Below are 14,352 nucleotides of genomic sequence, written 5' to 3'. Positions count from 1 at the left end.
GAAACGTAACAAAATGGTGGTGTTTACTGTTCGAGTTTTGTACAAAGAACGGGAATGTTATGCAAAACTTCGGGTTACATCAGAGCGGATATTTTAGGAAAATCTGAATTAGAAAAAAGGGGTTAAAAATCAGCGTAAAAAGTCAAATTCAATGTTGTTTTTTAATGTTATATAAAGCTTAGTTAACATCGTGTCAGCTAACAACGCGTCAAGTCGGAAATCCGCCCATTTGATTGGTTGATTTAAATAAAATGTTAAATATCCTCCAATCAGATCACTTGACATTATGTTAACTTTAACAAAGACTTGACATTGCTTTATACAACCGGGCCTAAGAAAACTAGGCATAAAAATCTGAGTTAAAAAGTTACACATATTAAACTACTGTCAAACCCCTCAATAATAATACATACTACAAGAAATTTAATTTCTACAAAAATCTTTATTTTGCGGCTCTTAAGGTTATGTTAGGTACACAAGCGGTCAAAAAGAAGTTTATTGTGGAGATTAATTCAAATCCGTAATCACCATGTTGTAATTAATCAAATTATAGACAAATCAATTACAATTATTAACTGGAAAGTGTTATCAGCTGTGTACACATTTCTTGAATGATTATTTGGTAAAAACATTCGATTATTTCTTCAAGGTCCTTAAACAAACACCTCGGATTGTCGTGGTCATTTTAGCAAATTCGAAGCCACTTGGCTGCACCTCTGAAGCGCCTCGTCCGCCTGGATGCTGCCAAAAGTCCCGTGTTCCATCTTCTTCAGGTCTTCCAAGCACTTGCAGTTCCAGGGATTCCCGTCGACCCAATTGGTGGAGTGTCTCCCCGCTAGCCCCCCGTTCAAACACGCGAATCTGTTGTTGGACAGGTTGAGCAGGTTCATTTTGACTCTCCTCAGCCAATCCCTGGGCAAGAAGCTGAGCTGGTTGTAGGCCAGCCCCAAAAACTGTATCTTCCTGGCAGTCCTGAAGGCGTCAGGACTAACAATCGAGATGAAGTTGTGGTTGAGATTGATCTGCAAAGCTCCGTTATTGGCCAAGTTCTTGAAGGCGTCTGGGGGAATCTCCAGGATCTGGTTGTTCTGCAAATTGAGCTTTTTGAGCTTGGGCGAGTCCTTGAACCACTCGCTGTCAATACTCTTGAGTCTGTTGTTGTCGAGAAACAGCGTCTCCAGGAGGGTCATGTTGTCGAAAGCTGCTGAGTCCACGCGCGAGATCTCGTTGTAGCTCAAGACAAGATTGCGGGTGCGGACGTGGTTGAACACTCCACGTCTGATTTCTCTCAGTTTGTTTGATTTCAACGAGAGGGCCTCGTCGACGGCGACGTTTTCGAACGCTCCAGGTGCGACCGTTTGGATGTTGTCGTTCTCCAACAAGAGAAGCGAGATGTTGGTGATGTCCGCCAAAGAACCAGGATTCAACGCCGGGATGGAAGCGTGCTGGATCGAGATCTTCTCACAGGAAGAACTAGGCAAGTGGGGCTTCAGTTTATTGGCTGTGACCACAGTCCCGAACGGGACTTCCTCGTCGGAGGCGTCTTCACAAGTCACCATCACATTTTTGAAAGTGAAATCGGGTGTGGCGCTGCGCACCAGATACAAAAAGATCAAGAACAACAGTTTGGACATTCTTGCGGAGCGTCGTTGCGAAACTGTGTCAACTTTTAACACGATTCCAGCGAGCGTAAACATTTCTAGAAAGATGCGATAACCCTTCTCGACACGTGTGGATTTTGTAATCGCTCAGTGCAGTGGCGTGGCTGGAGGGGTCGAAGAACAAAAAATAAGTAGAGAGTTGAGCGACGTACGTCGTAGATGCGGCTGGCCGGGTTTGGAAGAATGAAGAGTTGAGTTCGTTTCAGTTTTATTTATTTGATTAGAAATAAAATCTTAATAAAAAATACAAAACAATAACACATTAGATCAACAACTACGTACAACAATTAGTTCGAGTATTCACAGTGGCATCAATTACAATTTCCCTCGTTTGAAAGCATAAGATGGTCACAGTATAAAAACATCTGGTACAACATAATTTAACAGTGTCTTTACACATTGTATATAGGAAGAATACAGTATCACGTGACCGTGTTAGGTTAGGTGTGTTACTGCGGGTGGAACGATGTGCCCTCAAGGACGAGACTGATGATGAGTATTGATAAAAGACGAAACGCTGGGGCTTACAAGATTAGCCAGGCACATCTAGTAAAGTACATGTATAGGTTAGGTATAATAAAAGTTAAGTAACAACATTATCGAGAAGGTTATACAATATAATAGACAGCTATAATAGTAGTGATGCTATATAATAGCAAATTGGTCAGTTTCGTCGCTTGCAACAACCTTAGGTATGCCCTATGTACAACATTTTTTTAGAACATTTAAATGATATAAAAATACATGAAATCGTTTACCTAAATTATAGTACGTTATCACACAAGAACACATCTTGCAAATTTTAATCCTGGCGCGTCCTGGCAGGATTCATAAATATAAACTCTCGTCAAGGGAACAGGATTTGGATATTTTGAAACGGCACGAATCATTTATGTGGGGGCTCTCATAAACGGTGCGTTTGTATAAATTAATAATCAGGGGGATCCCCGGGGCATGATGAATCATTAGTGAACGAAACTTGCACCGGAACGAGTCACGAGAAAAGCTCCATTTTACAAAGAGACGTCAAACGCGCAGTTACACTGTTGTTGCACGTTTTACATATTTACATTGCACGATATAAAAATATTTTAGATAAATAGTGCATCCATTCATCCGTAAAATTTAATACCAATTCCATGTATCCTAGATTTTTTTTTTATTATGTTACATCTAGTGTTGAGTCCTTTTAGAACAAATCGAAACGTTTTAGAATAATACTGGATCTAGATTGTTCAAATGAATGAGCAACGGTTAGCACCAAATTCTCCAAACAACAAGAAACAAACCAAAAGAGACTCGACAACACAGCTTTACACATCTTTTATACAGGTTCATTTCTTAACAGTCCACGTCTCGTGGAGTTTATCACACTTTGCGGATCACAAGAGTCGAGACGAGCACAAATATGGTGGGTGCGCCCGACGAAGACGGCGACGAAGAGGCCAGAGCGCTCGCCGCGGTCTTGAGGCAGTGCTCGAACTCTTGGTAGTCCACCCGGGTGATGGCGCAGTAGTGGGTGTGGGCGCAGTTGGCGTCGCACCCGGATTGGGGGTTGTTGTACATCCGGACTGAGTTGGCACTGTAGTACCTGCAAATGGCGACGGTTAGAACGGGACGGGTGCTGTTCGATTTCTACCTCCTGAAGTAGTCGTTGTGGCTGGCTGAGGTCAGTTTGTCGGCCAGCTGGTGCAGGGAGTTCGGAGTTATCTCCGAAATGCCGTAGTACGAGCTGAAGTTGTACTCCACGACCCACTCGGCGTCGCTTTTCGTGTTGGAGTTGGCGTGGGACAGGTCCAGGTAGTACTGGGTGTAGTCGAGAACCTGCGACGGCGAGAAATTAGTTTTTGGAGTATGGTTTTTGAGTGTGGCTGGCCGCACCGGGTGGTGTCGGAGACAGAATAACTAGTTTCAATACAAGTGAGCAAAGTGGTGCATTTAATCACGAGTTAATGTCAATTCCTCGTGATTAAATGCACTACTTTGCTCACTTGTATTGAAAATAGCTATTAATTGATTTTTGTTGTTTAACGGAATGGATAAATTTATACGAAGTTACTTGTTGTTTTGCCGCAGCTGTATCCTGCATCCTTTGTGAGATTTTCAGAGTTGAGTAAAATATAAATAAACTCCAGTAGGACACGCTTATTCAGCTTATTTATAATTTAACTTAGATGGTCATAAATCTATGAAACAATGGAGGTTTCCACCTTTGAATGCACGTGAGGTTTATGATTCATTATTCACTGAAAAGCGCCCATTTAATCTCTTCAGCACTGGTAGACACACACAATTATTGTGATAACAATTATTTTAATAAATTATTTCATTACGTTTTAAACATGAAGTAGATTAATGAAATATTAATGTGAGGAAATGTTTACATACATTACGGATACGACAAAAATATAAACATCTGATCATGTCTGTTGTGAATAAGAGCAATGTAAGAGTGCGGATTTTTTTGGAATTTTTTCGCAAACTAAAGGAACAAACTACAGTTTTTTCGGCTCACAGGAAGTGCCTTGAAGAGATGAATCGAGTAGTGCAGGATTCATCACGATATGTTGCTTAATAAGGGAGCTATGGGCATTTAAAATTTTCTCTTAGTCGAAAAAAAGAGAAAGAAAAATGTTTGCTCGAAACACGATTTAAATCAATGTCAATTTAATGGCCCCGACGAGTTGAATTCAAAAATAGAGGAAGTTCCGTCAGCGGTTTTGTGTTTCGGGAGCTAAAAAGAAGGAATTTCCAAGTGAACTTTGAAGCTTGACTATTCGGCAACTGTACGTCGCAGGATCAATTAGTTTACAGAAAATTAATCAGGAGAACGAGCGGAACCCAAGGGTGCAAGAATCATCGCCGTGCCTTCAATAATAAGCGAGATCTTGTGCAAATGGAAACTGCTTTGGACCAGTCTGAGATTCAAAAATTTTCAATCATGTCCAGAATGAATCGATTCAAACTAAATGTGGTCTAGATGATCGAACTGGTCGAAAGGATCCCAATGAAAGAAGAATCGTTGCTTTGCTGTCATTTTGAACGAAATAATGTGCAGAAAAAAAGTTTTTTTAGATTTTTGGGATTTTCTCGAAAACTAAGAGAACAAACTACAATTTTTTCGGCTCACAGGAAGCGACTTGAAGTGATGAATCGAGTAGTGCAGGATTCATCACGATATGTTGCTTAATAAGGAAGCTATGGGCATTTAAAATTTTCTCTTAGCCGAAATAAAGAGAAAAATGTTTTGTCGCAAACACGATTCAAATCAATGTCAATTTAATGGCCCGGACGAGTTGAATTCAAAAATAGGGAAAGTTCCGCCTGCAGACGCGGTTTTGTGTTTCGGGAGCTAAAAAGAAGGAATTTCCAAGTGAACTTTGCAGCTTGACTATTCGGCAACTGTACGTCGCAGGATCAATTAGTTTACAGAAAATTAATCAGGAGAACGAGGGGAATCCAAGGGTGCAAGAATTATCGCCGTGTCTTTAATAATAAGCGAGATCATGTGCAAATGGAAACTGATTTGGATCAGTCCGAGATTCAAAAATTTTCAATCGTGTCCAGAATGAATCGATTCAAACTAAATCTGGTCTAGATGATCGAACTGGTCGAAAGGATCCCAATGAAGGAAGAATCGTTGCTTTACTGTCATTTTGAACGAAATAATGTGCAGAAAAAAAGTATTTTTAGATTTTTGGGATTTTCTCGAAAACTAAGAGAACAAACTGCAATTTTTTCGGCTCACAGGAAGCGACTTGAAGTGATGAATCGAGTAGTGCAGGATTCATCACGATATGTTGCTTAATAAGGGAGCTAGGGGCATTTAAAATTTTCTCTTAGTCGACAAAAAAAGAGAGAAAAATGTTTTGTCGCAAACTCGATTCAAATCAATGTCAATTTAATGGCCCGGACGAGTTGAATTCAAAAATAGAGGAAGTTCCGCCAGCGGTTTTGTATTTCGGGAGCTAAAAAGAAGGAATTTCCAGTGAACTTTGAAGCTCGACTATTCGGCAACTGTACGTCGCAGAATCAATTAGTTTACAGAAAATTAATCAGGAGACCGAGGGAAACCCAATGGTGTAAGAATCATTGCCGTGTCTTCAATAATATGCGAGATCATGTGCAAATGGAAACTGGTTTGGACCAGTCCGAGATTCAAAAATTTTCAATCATGTCCAGAATGAATCGATTGAAACTAAATGTGGTCTAGATGATCGAACTGGTCGAAAGGATCCCAATGAAGGAAGAATCGTTGCTTAGCTGTCATTTTGAACGAAATAATGTGCAGAAAAAAAAGTTTTTGTAGATTTTTGGAATTTTCTCGAAATCTGAGAGAACAAACTACAATTTTTTCGGCTCACAGGAAGCGACTTGAAGTGATGAATCGAGTAGTGCAGGATTCATCACGATATGTTGCTTAATAAGGAAGCTATGGGCATTTAAAATTTTCTCTTAGTGGAAAAAAAAGAGAGAAAAACGTTTTGTCGCAAAGACGATTTAAATCAATGTTGATTTAATGGCCCCGACGAGTTGAATTCAAAAATAGAGGAAGTTCCGCCAGCGGTTTTGTATTTCGGGAGCTAAAAAGAAGGAATTTCCAGTGAACTTTGAAGCTCGACTATTCGGCAACTGTACGTTGCAGAATCAATTAGTTTACAGAAAATTAATCAGGAGACCGAGGGAAACCCAATGGTGTAAGAATCATTGCCGTGTCTTCAATAATATGCGAGATCATGTGCAAATGGAAACTGCTTTGGACCAGTCCGAGATTCAAAAATTTTCAAACGTGTCCACAACGAATCGATTCAAACTAAATGTGGCCTAGATGATCTAACTGGTCGAAAGGTTCCCAATGAAGGAAGAATCGTTGCTTTGCTGTCATTTTGATCGAAATAATGTACAGAAAAAATTTTTTTTTTTAGATTTTTAGGATTTTCTCGAGAACTAACAGAACAAACCACATTTTTTTCGGCTCAAAGGAAGCGAGTTGCAGTGATGAATCGAGTACTGCAGGATTAATCACGATATGTTGCTTAATAAGGGAGCTATGGGCATTTAAAATTTTCTCTTAGTCGAAACAGAGAAAAAAGTTTTGTTGCAAACACGATCCAAATCAATGTTAATTTAATGCCCCGGAGGAGTTGAATTCAAAAATAGGGAAAGTTCCGCCTGCAGACGCGGTTTTGTGTTTTGGGAGCTAAAAATTAGAAATTTCCAAGTGAACTTTGAAGCTCGACTATTCGGCAACTGTACATCGCAGGATCAATTAGTTTACAGAAAATTAATCAGGAGAACGAGGGGAATCCAAGGGTGCAAGAATCATCGCTGTGTCTTCAATAATAAGCGAGATCATGTGCAAATGGAAACTGCTTTGGACCAGTCCGAGATTCAAAAATTTTCAATCGTGTCCAAAACGAATCAAATGTGGTCTAGATGATCGAACTCGTCGAAATAATTCAAGCTTAATATGAAATTAATTAAAAAAAAATCTGGTAGGCAGTTTCTTAAAAAAAAAGAGAAAAACCATATTTTTAACCACATTCTATTTTTTATATTAAGAATGGTCTACCGATTCTTAATGAAAATCCTGCGTCAGGTTACAATGGCTTTCCTGCAGCCGGCCTATTTTTTCGAGTCATTTTGAATGTACAGTTTTTGTATAAAAAAAAAAAACAAAACGAATTTCTCAAAAAAACTAAAAATATATTTTTAGTCAGAAGAAGCCTCTCGAAGAGAGGGGTGGAAAATTCATCGCCACATGTGGCTTAACAAGGGAGTTATAACCGTTAAAAGTTTTTTTTTTTGATGAAAAAAATGAGAGGCAGGGGATGTACGTGGACTTATTGAAAATGGCGTCGTTCTTGTTTCGCCTTGGAAAAGCCGTAAAACATCGGAAAAACTACAGATTTTAGGACTTCTAAATAAAGTCATATCTCATAAAACATGAAGTTAAGTCGGATCCCGTGCCGAGCCACCTATCAGACAACATCAGGCAGCAATAAAATAGTACCCCTCGAATATGCAGGAAATAATCCTGGGGAGAAAAGAAAAGAGACCGGACTCCTCGCCTCCGTCGTCTGCATAATGCATGATCCCCGAAATTCCGTCGTTTATATCGATTGTAGACGTTGCGACGACACTTGTAAAATTCCGTCGTAACTCGGTATCGTTTCTATTATTCAGGACGAAACGATTCTTGGATTTTTCTCTTCCGTCTGTCGTCCTATTTAGTCAGGCCCGGACTTCCGGATTATCGACGGACAATAATAAAGTGCGACGCTCGATCCTGCACGGTTGCATTTTTCATGAGGGACACCTTCACGTTGGCTGCAGCCACGGAAGGGAAGTCAATTTGCTCCATCGCAACGTAAAAGCAGACGAGAGCGCAATAAAATTTTACACCGCGGATGGAAATGCAGTTTAATTAAAGGTGGCACCAAAAAATTACAAAATCCAAGTGTCTCTCTCTCATTTCTACGCTTAAACAAAATTTACAAGTTTTTGTATGTTTGTGTGTTTCGAGTTAACTCAAAAACTAGTGGATCGATTCGCTTCAAACAAAATTTATTGCAAAGACAACACTTCCAGTTGTGTTCTGCACTTTATTTCACCACGATATGACGTCAGACAGCTGCGTGGTGACGAGAAATCTGCACCGAGTACATCGCGGTGTAGCAGAAATTGCCACCCAGGAGCCGCCAGTGCTAGAATTAACTTCTAAGAAAAAACCAAGACTGATTGTTAAGACCGTTTAATTAAAAATGAACAGTGGAGAAAAAACTGGATTCTTTGGGGTTTTATAATACATCAAAGCGTCTCGAGAATAATGAATAGCGAGGATCTTCTTCTGGACAGAAGCGGGATAAATTTGACAAATTTACGTGGGCTGGTCTACATCTTTCTATTTTCTATATTTAGATTTGCAATTTAAAATTCAGAATACAAAGTGAAAGTGCCACAATGATTATACAGGGTGTCGCAAAATTAGCGTATTCCAAGTCGGGGGTCTTGTAGGAAAAAATCTCAGGAATCTCGAAAAAATAAAATAAAAAATATAGGGGGGGTCTTTACAAAGATATATGGGTCTGAAGGTTCAAACTTTTCATCATGTTTTCTTCAAATAAAAAATATAAATGGTTGACAGTGACAGCAATTTCTTTTTTAAATATTTTTATTTGGTCAACAGGATCTCCCCTACTAAGCCCCGAACTCGGAATATAATAATTTTAAGACACCCTGTAGAAATATTTAAATCAGACAAGCATCAAAATGGAATTTTATTAGTTCAGTCCAAATCAATTATTCGTTTTGTAAACAGCATAATGTGTGTTTTTAATTTGTACGAACATACTCGTATAAAACAGCTCGTGTGTATTATTGTATGTTTGTTTGTTGCGGAAAAACTCGACAACCGCTCAACCGATTTGGACAATTCTTTCAGTGTTGGATAACTGTGTTCTTTGCGAGTGACACAGCTTAGTATCATCACGTTATCACAAAAGGGGGCCGAGCGGTGAAGGAAAACGTACAGTACTATACAGTAGAGAAGCGTTATTAGCGATCACTTTGCGATGTTTACGGTGGCGAGACTCGCATCAGAGTGTAAAATGTAAAGTTGCGGTTTTACGAGGAAACTTGGAGTCTCTAAATTGGATTTAAAAATGTTTTACGGAGTTGTCCGACGGGAAGAGTCTTATTGTGACCCGTTTTCTTGGCGCCGATGCACGCTGGATTAACCCGATCGGAAACTCTAAATGAGTTCTCTATTTTCGCAGGCTTCAAAACTCATTAGATTGTTAAAAATCTCGTTATCTCAGTTAAGGGAATAAACGACTTGATTTCATTCCAGGTGGCGTTTGGACGCTTTAATTAAAGCTCGAAACGGATGTTGTGGCTTGCCTCACTTAATTATCCCTCACTAAAGATTTCGTTTTTATACTGTAAACAATCTGCAACTGTTTCGAAGCTTCGCAACCTTGAGCTTTCACAACATATTTCATAGCAAAATCGATTCGGGCCCACCTGGCGAGCTTCGAGCTTCAAAGCTCTATCTATTCTTTTGGTGGTTTTAATTGTGGAATCGGAAATAAAAATTTTTTAAATTGCTTTTAGTCTTCTACGTTGTCAAACAACCTCGTAGGTAAAATTTGGGCACATTTTAAAAATACACCCTGTATATCATATTTTATAAAACGTGCACCAATGCGGTTTTCTTGTTTTAAAGCATATTTCCTATAAGTTACTTCGCATTGGCGTACATTTTATAAAACATGATATACAGGGTGTATTTTTAAAATGTGCCGAAATTTTACCTACGAGGTTGTTTGACCACGTAGAAAACTAAAAGCAATTTAAAAAAATTGTAGCTCAAAAAATAAATGTCATTTTATTTTTTATGTCATTTTATTTTTGACATAGAATTTTTTAAAAAAATTTTCCGAGTTCTGCATGAAGCCAGTAGCTCGTGGTTAAAATGTCTGTACAACTTTCAATAACACCCTGTATTTTTGTAGGTCGGGGATGATACAGAGCACAAAAGCCGCGACCGTCACACTAAAAATCAACGAAATGTAACACCGGTAGTTAATTAAAGACGCATTATTTCGTGACGTATTTCCCCTTGTAATTTCCTACCACACCGGGGGTAGGTACGACACATCCCCCACTCGGAGGGTGTACATTCATATTTAAAATATGCAGCCCCCAGTGTGTTACTCGAAGGCTAATTCTATTCATCTGGCGTAATTGAGGTACTATCTTTAGTGTATGCGGCGGCCATTATGCAAATTCGCATTTAGATAAAGTACTTGGTTCTTAATTTTGAATAACGGGGCACCTGGATCTTCACGATAATGTATGAATATTTCATGTTTTTTCTCCCCCAGGTCCGGAATCCAATTAAGATCTTCCGGACTGGCATCGATGACGGAATTATTACCTGTCCTGTGTCCTTGTCGAATTTGTATATCCTTAAGCCAGGATTATTGGCTCCGTCGGTCGTCCTTTTCGGCGTGATCGATGGCGCCAGCAGTGCCCACGAGACTGGTCGTCCTGGAAAATTGTTAAGTATAGATGAAATGACGGCGCTGTGACGCACAAATCTACTATTTAAGCGGTGAGAAATCGACGTCTAAATGATATCCGATTCTCCTTCTTACTTACAAAACCGCCACAAAAGAACATTTTCGGAAAGGAATTGGATCAGTTTTCCCGAGGCGTCAAGTTGCATTCCAATCTTATTTCCAAACAGCTTTCCAAAGCTACACGAGAGCACGACTGCAGGACCGTAACGGAGGGATTTCCACTGATTTTTCGTGATTTCCGTTTTTCAAAAACTATCGTATCGTTATTAACAGTGCCAATGCAGGAACTGCAAAACGAGTCGTAGAGGTGTTGGATTCTCTCATGGGCTGTGACCTTGGAAATATCTGCGCCAAGGCGAAGCGATAAATCAGTGAAAAATTTGTAAATGAAAACTGAAAACGTCGTCTGCTTAGACGAGAGAGAGACGACACTAACGTAACGAATGACGATGTTTTCTGGTTGATATGACTCATAGCCCATGAGAAAATCCAAAACCTCTACCACACTGAATTTCAATTGTGATTATGCAAGACCGCTGGTTACACTTTTGAGTATACATTTGAAGATGATTTATTTGTTATTTAATATTTTTCATTAAAATTTTCACGATATGTGCCCAGAAGACTGGTTTTTAAAATAAACTCAATGCTACAACGATACTTTTTGGAAAAATGATGATCCAGATAGATTTATAAAGGCTATTTTGAAAGTGCGGTAATTAGATCTTCCAAGATGTATTTGCTGATAACTTTCTTATTAATGAAGATTTTCGTTTAAAATTTTCACAACATATCTCCGAGCAAATGCCCTCTAAAGTGAGTCTAATATTCAAAATAAATTTTTTGGAAGAAACGCAATGCAGGTGAATTTAAGATCATGATTTTTGAAGACTGCTGCTTAGACCTCCCAAGATATATTTGCTGATAACTTTTTTTCCACGGAATAATTCCCTTTGAAATTTTTCAAATGCACGTTAAAATAAATCATATTTAAAATGAGTCCAACGGTGTAACGTAATTTTTTTGTAAAAGTGACGGCCCATCTAGGTTTCTAAAGGTAATTTTGAAAGAGTACGAGTTAGATCTTCCAGGATATATTTGCTGATAATTCCCTTGTTACAGAAGATTTTTCTTTAAAAATTTCACAACACACGTCCGAGTAAATGGTGTCTAAAGTAATTCTAATATCCAAAAAGAAAGTTTTGGAAAAGATACGATCCAGATCGATTTTACAACGGTGATTTGGAAACAGCGGTGCTGAGACTAGTGACTATCTTTTTGTCATTTTATATTTCCTTTGAAATTTTCACAATATATATCTAAAATACTGGTTTATGAAATAAGCTCAACAGCAGAGAGAAGCTTTTTGGAAAGGGTGAGTTACGGACAGATTTACATCGACGATTTTTAAAGAGTGCAAGTTAGATCTCTCCAGATATATTTGCTGATAACTTTCTTATTAATGAAGGTTTTTCTTTGAAATGTTCACAGCGTAAGTCCAAGTAAATGTTTTCTGAAGTAAGCTTAATATTCAAAAGAACATTTTTGGAAAAAGTGCGTTCCATATAAATTTTCAATTGTGATTGCAGAAGACTGCTCCTTACACTTTTGAGCATACATTTGCAGATGATTCTTTTTTTATTTAATATTTTTCCTTAAAATTTTCACAATAAGTATCCAGAATAATGGTTTTTAAAATAAGACCAACAATAGAACGATACATTTTGGGAAAACGATGATCCAAGTAGATTTATAAAGGCTATTTTGGAAGTGCGCTGATTAGATCTCTCAAGATATATTTGCTGATAACTCTCTTATTAATGAATATATTCCTTTAAAACTTTCACAGCACATGTCTGAGTAAATGCTCTCTAAGGTAAGCCCAGTAGTAAAAAAAAATTTGTGGAAAAAATGCACTTCACATGGATTTACAGCGATGATTTTGAAAGACTGGTGTTTAGATTTCCCAACGCATATTTGCAGATAATTCTTTTTTTATTGAATATTTTTGCTTCAAATTTTCATACTAAGTATCCAGAATAATGGTTTTTAAAATAAGGTCTACACTAGAATAATACATTTTGGAAAAACGATGATCCAGATAGATTTATCAAGGCTATTTTCAAAGTGCGCTGATTAGATCTCTCAAGATATATTTGCTGATAACTCTCTTATTAATGAGAATATTCCTTTAAAATTTTTACAGCAAATGTCTGAGTAAATGCTCTCTAAGGCAGGCCCAGTAGGCAAAAAAAAAATTGTGGAAAAAATGCACTTCACATGGATTTACAACGGTGATTTTGAAAGACTGGTGTTTAGATTTCCAAACGTATATTTGCAGATAATTATTTTTTCATTTAATATTTTTCATTAAAATTTTCACAATAAGTATCCAGACAAATGGTTTTTAAAATAAGACCAACAATAGAACGATACATTTTGCGAAAACGATGATCCAGTTAGTTTTATAAAGACTATTTTGAAAGTGCGCTGATTAGATCTCTCAAGATATATTTGCTGATAGCTCTCTTATTAATAAATATATTCCTTTAAAATTTTCACAGCACATGTTTGAGTAAATGCTCTCTAAGGCAAGCCTAGTAGTAAAAAAAATTTTGTGGAAAAAATGCACTTCACATGGATTTACAACGATGATTTTGAAAGACTGGTGTTTAGATTTCCCAACGTATATTTGTAGATGATTCTTTTTTTATTCAATACTTTTCCTTCAAACTTTCACAATAAGTATCCAGAATAATGGTTTTTAAAATAAAGTCCACGCTAGAACGATATATTTTGAAAAAACGATAATCCAGATAGATTTATAAAGGCTATTTTGAAAGTGCGCTGATTAGTTCTCTCAGGTTATATTTGCTGATAATTCTCTTATTAATGAATATATTCCTTTAAAATTTTCACAGCACATGTCTGAGTAAATGCTTTCTAAGGTAGGCCCAGTAGGCAAAAAAAAAATTTTTTGTGGAAAAATGTACATCAAATGGATGTTTGTACTCATAGCCTTGAAAGCGACGCTTCCAACATCCAACGCTCGCTCCGAAACGAGTGTTTCCCGATCGACTCGAATGTAAAAATTGCAAAAAACACTGGCCCTTTGAGGCATTCAAAAAAAAATCTGTCTTGATAATAATAAAATTTAGTTCACAAAATACAACTTCCCTGGGTTTTCCTCCATTAAAAAATTACGGAAAGATTTATAATCGTTGAAAATTGTTCCTACAAAATTCACAAATTATTGCAAAAATTGAAATATCAAGTGAAGCAATTGTTTCCAATAACCAAACTTGGTTTTATGTTCGTTTATGTTTAATGTATTAAAACAAGAAAATTTAATTTAATTTTCATACAAAAAATATTGTACGAAACACTTGCGTGAAGACATCTTCCGTTCATTCGCGCATTAATTAAAGTCACTCGCTCCTTTGTCGCTCATGCTTTAAAAAATGCGCTCATGCGGGAACATCGTCTTCCCGCACTTGGTTCGTAAATAACTATTACAACGGTGATTTTGAAAGACTGGTGTTTAGATTTCCCAACGTATATTTCCAGATGATTCTTTTTGAATTCTATATTTTTGCTTCAAATTT

General features: G+C 37.6%; 2 protein-coding genes across 2 annotated transcripts in view; both read right to left on the bottom strand.

Moving 5' to 3' along the window:
• Positions 1–422: 422 nt before the first annotated feature.
• LOC138136763 (phospholipase A2 inhibitor beta-like) lies at positions 423–1,685 on the bottom strand. Its single transcript, XM_069056061.1, has one exon. It carries the CDS (start codon positions 1,632–1,634, stop codon positions 681–683), a length of 954 nt encoding a protein of 317 aa, XP_068912162.1. The 5' UTR covers positions 1,635–1,685; the 3' UTR covers positions 423–680.
• A 172-nt stretch (positions 1,686–1,857) lies between these two features.
• LOC138136767 (acid sphingomyelinase-like phosphodiesterase 3b) overlaps positions 1,858–14,352 on the bottom strand; it is a 161,310-nt gene continuing 148,815 nt past the window's right edge. The window contains exons 7-9 of the mRNA XM_069056065.1: positions 10,603–10,715; positions 3,301–3,485; positions 1,858–3,252 (exon numbers count right to left, since the gene is read on the bottom strand). Of these exons, the coding sequence (XP_068912166.1) occupies positions 3,030–3,252; positions 3,301–3,485; positions 10,603–10,715 (521 nt within the window). The 3' untranslated portion in view covers positions 1,858–3,029. The remainder of the gene's footprint in view (positions 3,253–3,300; positions 3,486–10,602; positions 10,716–14,352) is intronic.

The sequence above is a fragment of the Tenebrio molitor genome, chromosome 8 (genome assembly GCF_963966145.1).
Source record: "Tenebrio molitor chromosome 8, icTenMoli1.1, whole genome shotgun sequence".
Taxonomy (NCBI): Eukaryota; Metazoa; Arthropoda; class Insecta; order Coleoptera; family Tenebrionidae; genus Tenebrio; species Tenebrio molitor.
The sequence above is the reverse complement of the archived record's forward strand: the minus strand, read 5'-3'. Positions and strand labels throughout refer to the sequence as shown.